The following is an 18320-nucleotide window of genomic DNA, read 5'->3' on the forward strand; positions in this document are numbered from 1 at the left end:
ACTGTCTAGACCAGGCACCTCCTGCCTGGTGTCCTGGATGTACCCCGAGCTCCCTGGCACTGTCTGCAGTCAGAACAGCGTGTTGCTGCGTGAGTGGTTCCTCTCTGGTCTCCCTTCTGCCCCCACAGAATTACGTGCCCCCAACTTCTCAGCAGATACCAGCCTAATGTTTATTGATCTCTTGCAGAGGTCTGATGCAAAAGATGGATAAAATCTCGTCGGGTGCCTTTGCGGGCTCCTAATTGCACCTTTCGCCTCCCGGTGAGTAAAGCAAATGGGAGCGAGGGAGCCCACAGAATGAAGAGCACTTTCTGCAGGCCCACAGGCAGTGCAGGCTGGAGGACACCACCACGAAGGCCCCGCAGAGCCTCTGCCATCCCCCGCAGGATTCAGGAAGATGTGTTGCTCGTTTCTTAAAATGATTAGAAATAAAACCTTGGTGTAGAGAGTCTTACAGCACGGGAAGGGCAGGGAGGCCGTAGTGCGGAGTCACGCGCCGTTCTTGTTCACAGTCAGAGCCCCGTTGCCCTAGGCAGGCACAGAGCCTGTCAGCGTCCTGCAGCTTACGGCACAGGGATGTGACCAAAATAGCTCCACAACTTTACAATGCCACTAAAAATAGCTTGCGGGTCAGCTCCTTTCTTAAAGGTAGTGATGACATAGGAGAAGCTCTCGCTGCCGTTCCGTGCAGGTAGAGCTGGGTAAAGCAAGGGGAAGAGCAGCAGTTAATTAGCTAAGCAGCCTTGAGGAAAGAGAGGTGCTGAGCAGTGGGAGAGGGCCCAGGAGTGCAGCAAGAGAAGGACAAGAGGATCAAAGGCTTGGGCACACCCTTTGGCACTGGCCAAGATAGCGTGCTAATGCACCAACTTCTCCCTTGGGTTTTAGTTCCCTGATGTTTAAGAGGCAGCAGCAGGCTGCCCGTTTCTGTCTCAGTGCCCGTGTCAGGATGTGTCACTGGACTGGCAAGCTGGCCAACAGCAGCGTGTTCCTCACCTCATTTTCAGACTGCGAACACATCAGCCCATGGCATCACCCCTGGCCAGCGGCAGATCAGGGCCCATGGCCACGGCAGCATCAAGCATGCTTTGCTGTAGCTGTTCAGTCAGAGTTGGTGTCCCTCGAGGTGCAATTTGTGTGGGGGGAAAGCTGGACGGCCCTTAGTTCTAGAGGGACTTCAGTATTTGTTCTGGGGCCAAAAAAGGCTGGTTTGTGGGGCTGAGCTACTTGCTTTTGTAAAGCACTCCATTTTACTGAAGGAGCAGAGCTGCTCGCCGTGGTCCTCAGAGGTTTGATCTCTGCTGTGCGTGCTAAGTCTGGCCGTGGAGAGAAGTCTCAGGTTTGGAAGTTAGGCGCCTGATCTGACCTGTTACGGGAACCTAATGTAGGTTACGGGAGGCTCGCCGCGCCTGCAGTCTGCGCTGCGGAGGGAAGCATGCTGCAGCAGGCTGGGCTAGAATTTCCTTTGTGCTGCAGGTTTCGTGCCTGGTGATTTTTACGGTGCCGAAAGGGAGGAAGGAGGTGACAAAACGGTGAAAAATCGAGGCCGGGTCATTCCTGCCAGACGAGGACAGAGTCCTGTAGCCAGTCAGATGTGACGGAACGCGCCTGCTGATGCTGCTACCAGGAAGCTCGAGAGAAATGAGACTGAATGGTAGCAGTGCGCATGTGCCTCTGGAGAAAGGAGGCTATCTGTAAGCTCTTGCAATGCTTTTCTCTGCCCAGCAACATCCTTGCTGCTTTTTCGTACGTTCTGCTTAAGCAGCTGTTCTGCATTTATGATCTGATCTTGCCTTCATACAGGGCTGTCTTCACACTGAGCCGCTGTCATTGCAACAGCAGCTATGTGAGATGGAGGACAGGTCCTCGGATTTGCTTTGAGTAAGCTTTATAAACAGGGCAAAAGCATGATAGTTACTTTCTCTCTCTCACTAGTCTGAGAGCAGTAAGCTGCCAATAAAAAAGGCAGTTCTGCATCCCGAGGTGTGTGTATCTAGCGCATTTTGAAGCTACAGGCCATGTTGATTGCAGACTGTGCTTAGAACAGGTTACGGATAAAATCAATTCAGTACAACTCATGACTTGTGTCTGACCAGTTCACCTTGGCGCCAGCAGTGTACAGATGCTTCCACAAATATAACTGTGATCCTGAATGCTAACCAGTTAGTTAATGTCAAGCAGAAGGCCTGGAGAAAGAAGTCCCAAGTTTTTTTTTAAGCTCATCTAACCAGTTCAAGACTGTTTCTCATTAATCTGTTTGAAATTTCACACAGGCCTGTGAAATCGGAGCAAGCAATCCATATTTTATGCGAGAGGATATTTTTATGCTCTGTTCTAACCATTCTTGAAAGCAGGTATTTGCTGCGGAGTTGCTGGAGCCATCTGAACCATCGCAGCAGCGCTGCCTGGCTGCTCTGGAGGCCCGTCCAGCCTGGAGGTGTAGTGGTTGTCTGCAGCTGCTCAGCACAGCGGCCCCAGCAGCCTGCTGGCAGCTTTTCCGAACTCAGGGAATTAGCACCACTCAGCTGGGAGTGTACGCCTCCCACTGGAGAGGGCTCCACTGCAGCAACAGGACAACGTCTGATAAGAGATGGATGTTGGGTAGGTTTGTTCTTGGTGTCTGAAGTGAGCCAAAGCAGCAAAAAAAAGCCCCTCCTGTATTTTTTTTCCTGATTTTTTGTGATTGTATTACAACAGTACCGTTTTGCCTGTACGGTGTGTTTAGTGTGGGCCTGGCGAGGGATACTTACAGAGTCCCTCTCATCTGCTGCTAGCTAGCCAGAAACAGCAGAAAAGCCTGCTACAGGATTGCTGTGGCTGTAATTTGCAGTGCGCTACACGGTGCCCTGCATTCACCACCCGTCTAGGTATTAAAGAAGTCCCCGTGCCTCCAGGGGTAAAATGTTTTTCACTGACACGTGAGTGCTTTGCTTGGCAGCCTGGTCTGGCACGTCACAGTTCTGATGGGCTTCTCCCAGGCTTTGCAGCATGGAGTTAATATATCGAATACAGGTACAGCATGCGCACACAAAGGGAGTGGGAGGCTGTGCTGGCTGCTTTTTTTTTTTTTTGCAGTGCTGTTTTGGGCTGTGGCCTCAATTTATGCCCTGTGGATCTGCAGAAGTGGTGGTCTGGTTGCAGTTTTCTGTAGCTGTGTTCCCACCTCTGCATCGGCTTTGAAGGTTTATAGCTTTTTAAAATGAAACAAGCTAATAAAAAGGGAGCACAAGATGGAAGCCAGAGTCCTCTAAGTGATTAATTTAAAAACAAAGACTGCTTCCTCATGATGATAAGCTACTTGCTATGTGTGTGGCATGACCTAATAGTTCCATAACCTCTTAGTTCACCTGTCCTGGGGGGACCTTCTCGCTCCTTCCGAAGCCTCTGTGCAGCCGTCACCTCCTAGCAGGTGCCGTTTGCAAGCCAAACAGGCTGCTCCTGATTTCAGCTGCCTTGTTTTTATGGGAGCTCTTTGCTCTCCCTACGTTATAAAATACATTTGTGATAGGGAGAGAGGCACAATAGCTGTGCTTTTGGTCACACAGTGGCCAAGTGACACAGCTGGGTCTGCTGCCTCTGCCCAGCTTGGAATCTCTCCTCTGAGTTAGGGAGGCCGGGGTAAGGCATACAGTAATGCCCGGTATGATGAACCTGTTAGGGGACACTGGTTTGGTAAGTGGTATTTTATATCAAAACCAGTTTGAATTGGGAGTTGAGGTTGTGGACGCTTGGTATAGCATGTGATCTCTTGCTTCATGCCTAACAGATACTGAAATATATCACCCTTTGTCTTGCTGCCCCAATATCTGGGCTCATCAGGACATTTCCAGCGTCACTTTGAGCACGCCCAGCTCTACAGTGACTGCGCGTTGCACTCTACATTCTTCTACTCCAGCACTAGGTGTCCCCAAGGTGCAGAAAGGACTTTGGCTTTTTTTAGTGTAATCTAAGGGCATGAACTCAGCCAAGGAACTTCTCGAAATCAGGTTCCAGCTGATAGAAAAGAGCTGAGGGGATATTCAGAGGTCTTCACCCTAACTCTTACTCGCCCTTCTAGACAGAGCTCCTCAGGAGCTGGCATTGGGCTCCACCGTGAAGATTTATTTTCACCTGCCTAGGAAGACGAGAGAGCAGTGGAGAGAGAACTTGTGTTGCCAGGTTGTTTCTGCGTCGTTGTGGGAGCTGAAGCACCTCATCTACCCGGTCATTATCCAGACCTTTAGCACAGTCGTTTCCGAGCGCTCGCTGCAATACACCTCTCACCACAGCCTGCCGCTCCTTACCTTCAGCCAGAGTTGCTCCCTGGCTTGCCCTGCCCAGCTTGCAAATGTGGCTCGTCAGCCTCTGCTTCTTCGCAAATGAGTTGCGTAGGTACTGGGAGGAGGAGGCAGCTCAGCAGCCTGCCCATCCCATCCAGTCCTGAAGGCTCCTCGCTGCTTAGGTTTTCTGAAGTCGTTTGCCACATGAATAGCGTGGGCATAAAACTTTGTTGTTTCCCTAAATGCTCAGCCTTTTGCAAACAGGAGGTCATTTCCCAGGGAGGAAGACAAGCTGTTGATGTGGTGGGCAGTCAGCTTGTCGCTTGGATCCAGTCCAGAGCTGATTAGCTTGGGCACAGCGGCGTGCTCACGCAGGCAGAACGCACCCGGCCTGGCTCCCATCTAGATAGCACGGATCTCCCCGCGCCGCTCTCCGCTGTCCCCACAGTGCAGCGTGAGCTTGGGTCCCTGTCCTCGCCTGTGCTGGCATGCCTGCACCAAACCACAGTTTGCACCCAGCGCCGCTCGCCTGCGTCTCGACGTGTGGCAAACCCTCCCAAAGCAAATAGTGATTTTTGCCTGTCTGCACTGACTCAGCTCTGCTGAAGGCAGGAATCGAACTAACCCCGGCCAGCGAAGACTATGGGCGAAGGGTACGTTCTGTGGTATGTAGCAGGGCGTTTTCAAGAAATTTGACTACATCCCAGGAATGCACTGAAGTGGGCAATGCTGCGTTAAGCAAGAGAGCCCACCCTGAAGCCATTAATTTCTCCTCAGATGTAAGCGCTGGGGGTTTTCTTCGCAGCTGAGAGTCGAAAGGAATCTGGGCTATCTTTAAGAAACGAGTACCTACTCCTTGCCTCCTCTCAGGAAACAAGGTCCTTCGTTACAGCCTGTCGTGGCAAGGGGCTCGCAGATAAGGAGGGGCAGGAAACCTGCCAGGCTCCACGTTAGCAAGTCTAATTTTTTTTTCCATAGTCTTAGCCCTGTGAGTCAGCATTTCTAGAGCTTGGACGTGTTTATAGCAGCAGTCGGTGGGATGGTACCAGGTATGTAAGGTGTGGAGGTACGTATGTGTCTAAAATGAGCAACCTTTTGCCCAAATGCAATCAAGGAAGTTACCGGTTGTATTTCTGAAATGGGACTAACGGGAAGCACGTACTGGGTAGGTACCCTGAATGGTAATTGCAGAGGAGTCATCTGTACGGTAAGGAGTTTCCTAGTAAGGGAATCAGAACCTCATAAAGAAGGTTTGCTTAATACATTGTGTTGTCGCAGTTCACTTAAGAAAAAGACTGGCAGAAAAAAAAAAAGAAAAAAAAGATTATATCCCAGTTTACTGGGATAAAAATAGCACTTTCCCCCTCAAGTGGTTATAGACTCATTTTACACTGGCTTGTCTAGTCTGGAAGGAAGGCCCCCAAAATTGTACAGGTAACAAACCAAACCCTGATGTTTCTCTTCAGGGCCCAGACCTGCCCTGGAATAAGGAACGTGAGCCATGGGGGATCTTGTGTCACTGCAGGCTGATCTCTGTGCATGCGAGCTTGCCGCCCATGCCTGGCCGGTCAGCCTGGCTGAATCTCATGGTAAAGGGAGGAAATGTCAAAAACAGTATGGATTATTTTAGATCTGCAACCTCAGTTCTGCAAAGGTATTTATTTTGAAAATTCTGGTTTCCATAGCAATGTAGTGCTGTTCTCTCTCATCTCTCTTCTATTACTCCAATCTCAGCAGCCATTAGATACATTATCAGCGAAGCAAACCTTAGCATTTTTTTATCTTTAGGGTGACTTTATATATGTTGGTTCCTTAGTGAATCAGAGTCAGTTAGTCAAGGATTGACTCACATCCTTTCCTGGGGCAGACATGAGGTCTATTGCAGTCTAAAGATGATAATGAAGAATATTACTAATTGGACTTGGTGTATAAAGTCCTAGGCTACTTTCCAGTAGAGTAGGGGTCTTACATCTAGGATTCTGGTTCAACTCCAGATGTGTAAGTTCTGTTAGGTCTTTAGATTTTACTTAGGGCTCACCGTAGCTTCATTAGGACATAATAATCTTTTTTCATGCATATAATAAATGAACTCTCACAGTGTTGTTTTGTTCAGCTGCCATTTGCCACCCCAGAGGTGACTTCTGGATGCAGTTCCCCATCCCGTTGTTAACGGAGTGAGTACTCATGGCTCATTCATTCTCCTCTCTTAGTAAGTACCAAAAAGAAGCCATTTCTTAAGAAAACAATACAAACAATACAAAAATCACTCTTCGCTTCCTGGTGCATCTTGTCTTCCTGGTCAAAGAACTACTAGTTTTGCCGGAATACTTAACGCAGGCTGGAATGTACCAGACTCAACCCTGCAGCAATGATGGCATGCAAAAAGCAAAGTAGAGATGATTTATTCTGATGGTATAGTTTGCCTTTTAAGGAGATAGTTGAGGGAGTACTTTTGCCTATATGAACCACATCTCCACCTGGGGAGCTGTGCCAGAAAAACTGTTCCACAAACCCTTTGCTGTGTACAGTAGCCTTGTCCTGTAATTCAGTCCTCACAAGTAGGTAAGGAGTGAAGTAAAGGAAATTGTCTCGGAGAACAAGTGTGGCGCTGCGGACCAGATTCCAAGATAAGGAACTAGGGCAAAAGATGATGAAGTGAGAGTAGCCTTTAACTATGCCTTGTGCAGTGTTGTCACACAGTAACCAGAATACCTGTCTTGGGTAAATTGGAACATAGATCCATTAAGTAGAGGATGCAAGAAAATACTTTCTCTGTGGAAAATACTAACAGGCATCTGCTGTGCAGTGACCATTGCTTGGCTTGCAAGTCGTTACTCCTCTCTGCTGCCTCCTGTTTTCCTCCCGGTCTAGGTAGAGCCACCAGCTGTCTTGTTTGTGTTCAGTTCATCAGGTCTTCTGAGTAGATGGCTTTATAATGAGTAAATACTGCCCCCCGCTTCTTTTGAGCTCTCCAGGTGCTAGATACCTGGCAGAAATCTCCTCTTAAATCATAAGGGGTAGACTCTCACTTGTGCCTGAGAGAGTAATAGATAATAATCCTTCTAAAAGCTCAATTTTAGATGTTAATATTTACTTTTAGCTGAATTATGCCCATCCTTTGAGAATACTAATAATGCCTTGCTCTTCACAATGTTGCATGTCGGTGAATTCTCTCTGTATTTTATGCAAGCCTTTAAAAGGTGGCTGCTTATCTTTTAATTTGCTGGTTTTTTCCCCCTTCATGTTCCCGTGTTCCAATAATTTGAGATAAGGTGAACAAAAGTTCTCAAACTGCTATCTCTAGGCTACGTCTTCTGTAATACCTTCACTGTGGACTTTTTGATTCACTTCCTCAGAGGTGAATGGTCCTGGTCTTTTTAATTTTCCTTCTGACAAGGGCTCTTCTCAATCCCTAATCTTGTAGTCAACCACTGTTGCCCTGTATCACATGACGAAACAGCAATTGCAATAATAACTCATATAATAACCCATCCAGATTCAGTGTTCTGCCAGTGCCAGGCGTTTTTAGGTTGGAGACCTTGAGTCCAAACACAGGTATTTAAGTCTCTGGGTGCCAGATGCTTATATACCCCATGCATATTTAAAAAAAAAAAAAAAAAGTCCCTGTTTCGAAATAAGTGCTTGGTATCCAAATGCAATGAAAATGAAATATGAATGACTAGTGCCCTTGTGACTGTTGTGTTGTATAACAAGATAAAAAGCGCTTGGAATTTGTGGATTGAGCTTTTTCCATTTGTCTTCCAGAGGTCAAAGTCTACCGCAAGCAGTGACTGACACAATCCCCAGCTGAAGTCAGGCAGGGCCGCCCGTGCGCTCAGGTCCTGGAAGAGCAACCTGCTGACAGCAGGGCAGTTTTTGCAGGAGCACCTTGGGAAGCTTGTGCTGATTTCTGTGGTCCCTGTGATGATCCTAGGGAGTAGGAGGAGATCCAGAACTGTCTGAAACCCCAGAACCAGGATTCTTTGAAATCCAGGACAAGTAATGTTGTGAGGCTTGGCTGAGGCCGACCTGCTAGCCTGCCTCTTGTGCTCCTTTTATACGTGTCCAGGAAGCAGCCTCCAGTTTATACGATTGCACTCTAGTAAACAATTTTTCATGCAGATATGGGCAGCAGATGTTACTCATGCCTGTGTGAACGCTTGAATGTGTTTACAACAGGGGACATTCCTCAGATCCAGTCCTATTAAACAATGGATGTGGCCACCAGAATGAAGTCCCACTGGTTAAAGCCCTTCTGTTGCAGCCTGCTCCAAACACTTTGAAGGGTGGTCACACCATCCCTCTTCGGGTGCTCGAGGGGATTGACTCACAAATACGAGCAAAATAAAATTAGCTGGCTGAAGTGGCTGCATCCCCAGCTGTGTCCCCACTGCCCAATTCCCAGAAGGGGTCATCCCTGCTGCAGGGCTGGCTGTGCAAGGCAACTCCGAAGTTGCTGGAGCTGCAGCCCGCTCTTAAGGGCATTAATGTTTGTCTGGCTCCTCAGTGAAACAGGCCAGGAAGTTTAACCAGAAGAAAAATGTACACTTTTTCATCTAAGGAATTCTGTTTGTTTAATTTCTCAGATGGCCTCACCCAGGATCAGAGAAGCTCCAGTGCTGCTGCGAGGGCAGGCAGAGGGAGGGATGACCTTCCCTTCTGGGAGCAGTTAGCCGTTACGTCAGGTTTGCTGTCTCACAAAACTATGCCCTGTGGATATTTTGGGTGCTGGGCTGCCTTAATTTTCTTGAGAGATTAACAGTGCGTGCTTACGGCATTTGTAAGTTCTGTTGTAGGTTTTTTTTTTTCATTTTAAATCGACTTCAGCATGTGTTATTATGTAGAAATGTGTAAATTATTAGGGATAGGAAAGATAAGTGTCCGCAGTGTCCATCCCTACAATTCTGCTAAGGGCTAAATGCTTCTTTTTTCATTGCCTTTTAAGACCTCAAAGCCAAAGCCTACTGTCAAACTGTGTCTAGAGGGTAAAGTCTTTAAAGAGACCTTCTTTGTATATAAATAATGTACACAGCGAGGTACAAAAATGGAGTCAAGGAAAGGCCCCCCCTACCTGGATGCAGTTGTCAATGACAGTGTTCTGAGCTCGGTGAGGACAGCTGTACCCCTGGCCAAGCAGAAGCTGCAAGGAGCACTGTCACCCCCATGATCCATCCTAAATAACCTCTATTTCTAGATCCGAGTCTTCCTTCAGCATTTAAATATCAACTGGTGAATTGTGACCACACTGTACTGATTTGAATGGTATCATTATAAACATACCTGGAACGAAGCATCTGCTCCTTTGCTTTGCTAGGTGGGGTGTATTAGAATATAGGGCTCTTGGCAAGTTTGGATCCTTGCTAGAAATGAAAACATTATGGCAAAAAAAAAGCTGAACGTGCTTTGTATAAGAGCCCTTCCCAGTATCTATACATACAGTCATTTTGATGTTTCCCAGTTTTGAGTTTTAAACAGGAGACAGACTGATTACAACTGTTACAACGCCAGTGTTTTTCTTTTCATGGATGAACTTTATAGTTTCAAGGTTTCAACTTACCCTAAGCATTTAATGGAAATTAAATGTAGCCTCTTAAAGAGGGTTGCCTCTGAGAGGAAATCATTTATTCTTAGGAAATCATTGGAGCAGCTTTTAAGCTTAACTGCGTCTTCCTATGAATTCAAAAATCACCTCAGGTCTCTCCAGGAAAACTTTCTCATGAGCTCTGTAGCAGTTGATTCATTCCTTGCTGCCTTCATTTTGCAGCTTTAAATGGCAGGCTCTCTGAAAAGCCATACACTTCAAAGCTTTATAAAATAGCCTTCTGAGTTAGAGCTAGAAATTATGCTGGCTCTGCCCAGCGTTGTGCCTGGATGTGGGAATGCTTGGCAATGGGTGTGGAATTCCAAGGAAAATTACCTCTTTCCTTCGCAAGAGACCCTGCTGACTTGCCAAACTCAGTGAGAGGCAAGGAGGGAAACCGCTGCAGATGAGGAAGCGTGGAAGTCTCCTCTTTCCCTCTTCCACAGCTCCAGAGAATGCATCCCACCCAACTGCTGAATGTCAGCATGCGTTATATAGCTGGTGCAACGCTGCGCTAGCGAGGGGAGAGTGCTTGGTGTCACTCGGAACAAAGTCGGCTTGAAAAGAGAGCATGAAATAGCCCAACAGTGAGAAATTTGTGTCTGCCCTTAATAGAAAGCGCAGCGTCTAAGGACTACGTGTCCCAGCAGGGCACGCAGACGTCAGGGCACGGAGCAGCGCTGCATGCTGGAACTTGTAGTGTATGGAAAGGCACCTCGGTACTAAGCGGGGTGTGGGGGGTGCCCGTGCTTCCTTTGCCAGGTGTGTTCCGGGGCTTGGTGGGCCCCAGGCTACATTATCTTGTGTTTTTTTTTTTTATTTTTATTTTTATTTTTTTTCCAGCTTTAGATGGTTAATGTAAAACTGACAACATGACGCTTCTAAGAAACAGAAGAGTTGCTTCATCTTTCATGTACGTACAACCCGCTGCCCTTTGTATTTAGATTTCTGGTGTCTGTGTGCGTGGAGCTGATTTGTCCGTAATTGTTTGCTTTCTTCGGAGTCTTTTGAAGCTTGTCTTCAAGCCAGTTCCTTATATTAAAAATAAATTCTTCCAAGCCACCAATAAAATGTCAACTGTGATTAAAGCCTGACTCCTCGGTTCGAGAGTTGTCTCCTAAGCGCCGTGAGGTCGCTCTGAGTCAGCGGCTGCCAGGACCGTTACTCCTGGGAGCGCGGGCAGAGCCTCCAGTTCACAGTCATTGTTTAAATGCTTTCACTGCATCTTAAATTACTTTGCAGTGTGCTGGAAGAAATGCAAACTGTAGGGCCGGTTGGGCACAGAACTCCTACGTCAGGCACCTCAAACCTTGAAAAAGAACCCTTGGTGTTGATGTACAAGTTGGATTTGTGCTAGGAACAGTTTTACTTTGTACGTATTAAAGAATGGGGAGGGGGAAGCTGTGCTGGAGGCATAAACTTTCAACGGTATTCTGCTGAAATAAAACCGTAGAGGAAGGGCTCTGTGTTTTGTGTGATGCCCTGCAGAACAGAGATAAAGCCTGATAGGGCTTTCTGGACACGGAAGCTTTATTAATTTATTTTTTTAATTTATTAAAATAATACGTTGGTATTAAGGCTACAAGGACAAGCCCTGAGAAGCTACGCAATCCTATTTTAAGGATAGGATATGCAGCCTGTTTATTCATTTTGTGGCTATGACAGGTCTTTAATTACACGATTGTTTCTTGTCACTCTCCCCCCGGTTGCTGTAGGGCACACCACCAGTATCCGGAGGTATTTAATCACCCTGAGCAGCCCCACACAGGGCTCTGACCCCGGCCAATACATTTCAGTGCTGTTCCCCATCCCTCTCCCTACCCCCTAAGGAACCCGTGCCTCGGTCCCTCGCCGCCCTGCAGCCCGATCCCCCCGCTGCCATCCGGGGGGGGCTCCGTTCACACGCTGCCGAAGCAGAACCGAGCCCTGCGGGCCTGCCCCGCACCGAGGACACTCCAGCGGGACCTGCGAGCTTGGAACCCCCGGCAAACCCCCGGCAAACGCCGACAAGCTCCAGGCCGCCTCCCCCTCCTCCCCCTCAAGCTCCTCGGCGCAGCCCTCGGAAGGCGGCAGGCAGGCCGGTGGGGGAGCCCGTTTCCCCTCCTTGCTCGCCCCGCTCCGATCCCGGGCCCTGGGGGCCGATCCCCACCCGATCCCAGATCTCCGATCCCCGATCCCCGCCCAGCCGGGACCCGGCACCCCGCCTGTGCTCGACCCGCGGCGGGCGGAGCCGCGCTGAGGCGGAGGGGCCGGGACCGGCCCGGGGGCAGCCGGGCTGCGAGCTGGGCCTCTGGGCGCCTTCCTCCTCCTCCTCCTCCTCCTCCTCCCGGCTTCCCACACGCGGAAGGCAGGCACCGAGCGGCCCGGAGGCCCCGGGGGAGGCAGGGCAGGGCCGCTCCGAGCCGCTCCGGGCCGCCCCCAGCAGCGTGCCCGCGGGGCCGGGCTCCCCCCGGCTCTTCCCTTTCCGCCGGTCGGGGCGGGGCGGGGCGGGGGGCGGTCGCGGCCGGCCGAGCGCAGGGCGGGCGCTGCCAGTCCTCCGCCGCCTCCCCCGCGCCAGCCGCGTCCCAGCCGCCGGAGCCTGCACGGCCTCGAGAAAAAAAAAAAAAAGAAGCACAGCGAGAAAAAAAAAAAAAAGCCCCGGCCCGGCCCGGCCCGGCCCCCCAAGCAGCGCCGGCAGCGAGCTGAGCCACCCCCCTCCCCATGGAGGAGCAGCCCCCTCCCCACCACCACCACCACCACCATTACTACTACTACAGCCACCACCGCCCGCAGAGCCCCTACCTGCCGCCGCCCGACGGCCGAGCCCAGCCCAAGCCGCCGCTCCACAAGCACCCGCAGCACCAGGAGGCGCCGAAGCGGAGAACAGGTCCGGGGCTGGGGCTGGGGTGGCCGTGAGGTGGGGGGGGGGGAAGGAGCGGGACGGGGCCGGTGACCTTCGCGGGGTGGTGGCGGCGGGGCCTTCCTCCTCCTCGTCCTCCTCCTTCTCCTTCTCCTCCTCCTCCTCCTCCCCCGGCCCGGCTGGAAGCTTCTCCGCCGCGCTGGGGCCGCTTCCTGTCCGCCATGTTGGAGCCGGCGCGGCTGGGGGAGCCGCGGGGCCGCCGGCACCGCCGGGCACGTGTGGGGCCGGCCCCGGGGCCGTGTGGGGAGGGGAAGGGAGGAAAAGGGGGGAGCGAGGCGGTGGGTTGGGAGGGGAGGAAGGGGAAGAAGGGGGAGGCCGCCCCGTGTGGAAAAGTGATGAGCGTGCAAATCAATGAGTCACGGAAAGCGCAGGGCGGCGGCCTCCCTCCCTCCCTCCCTCCGTCCTTCCCCGGCCTCCCTCCTCAGCCTCCTTCCCCGGCCTCCTCCAGCCGCAGCCCCGTGAGGAGCCCGAGGCCCCGCCGCGATGTTGGGGGAACCCCCCCCCTCCTCCCCCCCCTCGGGGGGAGGCCTCCTCCCGTTAAAACACGACCCCCCCCCCCCACACACACATACACCGCCCGTTCCACAAATAAATAAATAAAAATAAAACCGACTGGGCTGCGGCGGGTCGGGAGCCAGCGCGGGGTGGGAAGAGGAGTCGCGGTGCCATGTGCGTGGGGATTTCTGGTTTGGTTTGATTTTTTTTTTTGTGGGGTTTTTATGGTTTTTTTATGTCCCCCCCCCCACACACATGCTCCTTAAAATCTTCACTTCCATCAGCGGGGAGGCCGCGGGGCCGTGTGGAGGCCCTGGGCAGCTCCCTCCTGCCCAGGAGCCCCATGGATATCAGGGGGCTCCCCACATGCTGCCCCCCACTCCCCTTCCACCCAGGTCTGCCCCACGCTCCTCACCTCCTCCCCACATCCTCCTCACCCCCCTAAATTTGGGCCGCTGCCCCCCCCCCGGCTCCAGGCCGGAGCCAGCTGCCCCAAACGTTGATTTGGGGAAAACTCAGCCGAGCTGGGACGGCTTGAAAATTGGAACTTGAAACTGCTGACACGCTGACTTACTGAAATGGATTTTGTTCTTCATTTTATTCTTTCGCTCCTCATCCGCAGTGGTCTTATGACCGCTCGTATTGTTTTGTTTCGTTAGCTGGTGATGTCAGGAGTCCCGAGTCGCGCAAGGTCAGCTGCAACACGTTACTCCTGAGCAGGCTTCCTCCGCGCGGTGCTCGGGAATATTTAATTTTTAGCTGTCGACTCAGCTGAGAGTCCCGCCCTGCTCGTTTTCCCTGGGATGAAGTATTTGTGGGTCATATTCCAAGCAGCGCGTTTGGAAGTTGCAGTGGAAGTTGTGGTGGTTAGAGATACTCGAGCGCAGTAAAACCCTTTTTGATCCCTCTCGGCAAACGGGGCTGTGGAATTTCTGTAAAGATCCCTACAAGGATTCTTGTGTTCCCGAGTCGCGCAGAACTTGAGCAGTTACATCTGCCGCGCATCTGAGGCTCCAGGATGTGAGGATAACAATGATTTTTTAGTATAGCCGCTTAATTCAGCAGCATCGGCGACAACAAAAACATTCTTTTCCAAGCTGGAGTCCTGCCCGCTCTTGGGCCTGGGGGATGCGGGGTGTGCTGCACTGGCTCGAGGAAGACAGGGTGGTTCGGTCTGGGCTTTCTGCTCCACTTAAATCATGATCTCAAGAACTTGAGAGCCATTGGGCCCAAAAATGAACTCCAGAGGCAAAAAGGCGAGCTGAGATAGCAGCACGGTGCCCTGCTTTTGTGGGCTTGGAGCCCTCACGAGTGCTCCTTGGGATGGGTCTCGGTGGGCAGGGGGCCGGCGGCGGTGCTCGGGGGATGTGGTGCTTCCCGGTTCCCTCGCCTGCTCGGAGCACGTGTAGGGAGGTGCTGGTTGGAAATGACACGAGGAAATGCTGCCACCTTGTCTTCCCTTCGACTGCCAGCCGGACTCGCACGTGTCCTTCGGAAAGCGGCTTGTTTTCTTTTCCAGAGGTGGTGCTTGGAGGAAGGTGGGAGGGAGGGTTGCTGGTGTCACAGGCCTGTGAGAGGACGGAGGCAATGGAGCTGGCCCTGGCTCACAAAGTAGATGCTGAATTTCAAGGAATCCTGGAGGAAAGGCAGCAGGTCCCTCTCTCTTGAAGCATCCTGGGAATTTCCTCTGTGCGACCTGGAAATGGTAGCTGATGAAATAGCTCACCAGGTTGCAAGGGGTTTCAGTACGGTGTATTTTCCTTACGTAACGTTCAGGTGTCTCTTTGCTTTATTTTGTTACCCGTGTTAAACGCCGCGCTGCTGTTGCGTGAGAGCCGATAGCTGCTGGTGCTTTCTGCTGAACCCTTCCTTGGCTCCCAGCAAATAAGGATGTGTTTTCACGTATCGGAGAGCAGACAAAGTTTTCCCATTTTAAAACAGCTGCTCGGTGGAACTGTATATGTTTGGGGCTGGTTACAGCTTTTTGCAATCAGAAGTTTAACGTTTCCCACTCTAATCCTTGCTTTTTGTTGTTTTTGGCTTTCTTCTAGGCTATGGAGAGCTAAATGGCAACGCAGGGGAACGAGAAGTGTCGCTGAAGGGCCTGTGCTCTGATGAAACCACCAACCCAGGATCCAGGGTACCCAATGGCAGCCAGCAACTCGTAGACACTAATGTGACCCCAAAGCAGACCGTTAAGGCCGGTGCTTTGGGGAAAGCCGGAATCAAAACCAAGAACTTCATTCAGAAAAATAGCATGGACAAAAAGAATGAGAAGTCCTACGAAAACAAGCTTAGAGAAAGTCAGTCCTCAGACAAGCCAGAGGGAGTGTCTGTCCCAAACGGCGTGGTAACCAGTAACTCTAGCTACATCACTAATGGCTACGTAGGCAAAGGGGCCGATAACGATGGTAGCGGCTCTGAGAGTGGATATACTACGCCTAAGAAACGGAAAGGCAGGCGCAACAGTGCCAAGGGTTGTGAGAACTTGAATCTAGTACAGGACAAAATAATGCAACAGGAGGTCAGTACGCCAACCTTAAAACAGGAACTGGAGAGTTTCAAGCCTGATTATAGTGAACAAAAGGGGAACCGAATTGAAAATACTAAGCCCGTTTGGAAATACGAGGCTGGGGCTGGTGGAGCAGGCCGAGGAAAGCCTGGGCTTGGGGATGTACAGCGAAAAAACTCTGATGCCAAACCTGGGATTAGCAGCAAGAAGTTTGATGACCGGCCCAAAGGGAAGCATGCTTCATCAGCTACGTCTAAAGAGGACTCATGGACCTTATTTAAGCCACCCCCAGTTTTTCCAGTGGACAATAGCAGTGCTAAAATTGTTCCCAAAATAAGTTATGCAAGTAAAGTTAAAGAAAACCTCAACAAAGCGGCTCAAACCCCATCCACGTCATCGTCGTCGTCTTCGTCATCTGCCGGGGAAACTCAGGCCCAAACATCAAGTCGACTGTCCCAGGTCCCCATGTCTGCTATGAAATCTGTTACTTCTGCTAGCTTTTCAAACGGGCCAATTTTAGCAGGGACTGATGGAAATGTATATTCTCCAGGGACCCAGCCACTGCTCACAACTGCTGCTAGTACTGTAACATCAACCTCTTCTGAGTCAGTACCCCAGGACATAAGTACAGTTTCGACAGCTCTCGAACAAAAGAAATCTAGCCTTTTTATCTACCCTTCAAATATGCAAACTGTGCTTCTGGGTACAGCGCAAGTCGACTTCCCATCGCAGACAAATCAGCAGAACCTGGGAGATATCTTCCAGAACCAGTGGGGCTTGTCGTTCATAAACGAGCCCAGCGCTGGCCCCGAAACTGTTGTGGGGAAATCTGCGGATAATCAGTTAATGGAAGTGACATTTCAAGGGGAATATCCTGCCACTTTGGTTTCACAGTGTGCTGAAATCATTCCCTCAGGAACTGAACAACCTGTGTTTCCTAAGGCTTACGAGCTGGATAAACGGACTAGCCCTCCAATTCTTAGCGCTATTCTTAAGCCTGGGACTGCTGTCGAGGGTGGTGTAGCTTTGGAGTCGCATCACGCCGGTGACCTGCAAAAGGCAGACACCGGTAGCCAAGGTGCTTTAGTGTTTCTTTCAAAAGACTATGAAGTAGAGAATCCTCTGGCCTCTCCCACGAACAATTTGTTAGCCTCCGCCAAAGAACAGGGGTACCAGAGAGGCCTAGAAAGGAAAGATAGCTGGGGTTCTTTTGACCTGAGTGCTGCTGTTAAATATCACACTAAAGGTAATGGCTTAACTCGCTGCCTAAGGGCATTCTCTGTTCTTTTTTTCCTTTTTTCTTCCTTTGAAGTGAAATGCAATATTATAACGTGATGTATTTCTTACAGCAGTTCTGATTGTTTTAGAAATGGGCTTTTTGCTTGCATATGTCTAATGGCAATAACGGTTTGGGAAAATTCCTTTAAAAGCTATTTAGCTTCTGTTAAGAGGTGCTCCTTCCTCTATTCCAATGGACAAGCCTAAGTGATGTCGCTAAGGATGATGGCTAGCTATTAGCATGTTTTGCATTTTAATCCATGTGGAACAAGCAGGTCTTCCTGTCCTTCTTGGCACTGGAAGGAGTTCAATGTGTAGGTTCACCTCCCCTTTTTCAGCTTTACCAGCTTTTCTGTTACCGAGAGGACTTCATGGTCTGTGCTCGCACCTCTTCCACCAAAGTGTTGCAGCTTCTCCCCTGGGCAGATCCGGCCATGAAATCGTGGCTTTAAAGGAAGGAAAATGATTCCTATGCATCTCTGGCTTTTCTCATGGTGTGATTTTTTTTATTTTAATTTTTTTAATTTGTATTTTTCAGCACCCACCCCTACACTTTTCTCTATCCTTCTTAAGTATTATGGCAACAACCAGACAAATCTCTGCGTATCATCTCTTCTGCAAGCTGCAGATTGAATTTTCCTTTTCTCTTTGTAGGCCAAATCTTTCAGATGATTTTATTGCTTTCATGGAGTCCTTTGTAGTCTGGCTCTTTTTTTTATTAAAACCTGAAATGACTGAAGCGCGATACGGGTGCACGGAACTGGGAGTGAGCAGAGCAAAGCCTGTAGGACAGCTTGCTCTCTGCTTTACCTCTGGTCTCGGCCCCAAAAGCTCAGAGGTCTCTGCTGGGCCTGGCTTGGTGTTAGCAGGAGCCGAGGTTCCCTTTCGGCACGGTGTTTTGACTCCCTGTGGCAAACGCAGGGACCTTTTTTGTTCTCCTCCACTTTGCCTCTCCCTGAATCCCCCTGCCGCGAGGGTGAAGAAGGCAATCACCCATTTTGTGGGGGCACTTCCACGTGGGTAGTGTCTCAGCCCCTCTGCAGAGGGGTTGATGTTTGGCTGGCTTTGGCAAACTTGTTGTGTTTTGACCCACCACAAAGCTGTGAATTTACCTCTTTATAAACTCCTTGTCTAAGACACAGAATCTTAGATAGCTTCCTTTAGTAATAGTAAGCCCAGGCATTTAAAAACAATAATTATATTTTTTCCAGGGCATCATACTCTCACAGTGTTAACATTTTAAGTTCTAGTAGCATTCGATTGATTTTTGTCTGTCTTATTCCTCTACCCTCTGCTCAG

At 50.3% G+C, this 18320-nt stretch overlaps 1 protein-coding gene across 11 annotated transcripts in view; it reads left to right on the plus strand.

Moving 5' to 3' along the window:
- The window catches only part of NUFIP2 (nuclear FMR1 interacting protein 2), a 42566-nt gene that overhangs the window by 9382 nt on the left and 14864 nt on the right, over nt 1-18320 (plus strand). For 8 of the 11 annotated variants that reach the window (XM_080563309.1, XM_080563310.1, XM_080563308.1 and 5 more), the window contains 2 exons: nt 188-12703; nt 15283-16989. In XM_080563309.1, the coding sequence (XP_080419435.1) occupies nt 12538-12703; nt 15283-16989 (1873 nt within the window). In that variant the 5' untranslated portion in view covers nt 188-12537. The remainder of the gene's footprint in view (nt 1-187; nt 12704-15282; nt 16990-18320) is intronic. The other 3 variants (XM_080563317.1, XM_080563318.1, XM_080563316.1) reach the window with 2 other exon arrangements.

The sequence above is a fragment of the Anser brachyrhynchus genome, assembly GCF_964034855.1.
Source record: "Anser brachyrhynchus genome assembly, chromosome: 20".
Taxonomy (NCBI): Eukaryota; Metazoa; Chordata; class Aves; order Anseriformes; family Anatidae; genus Anser; species Anser brachyrhynchus.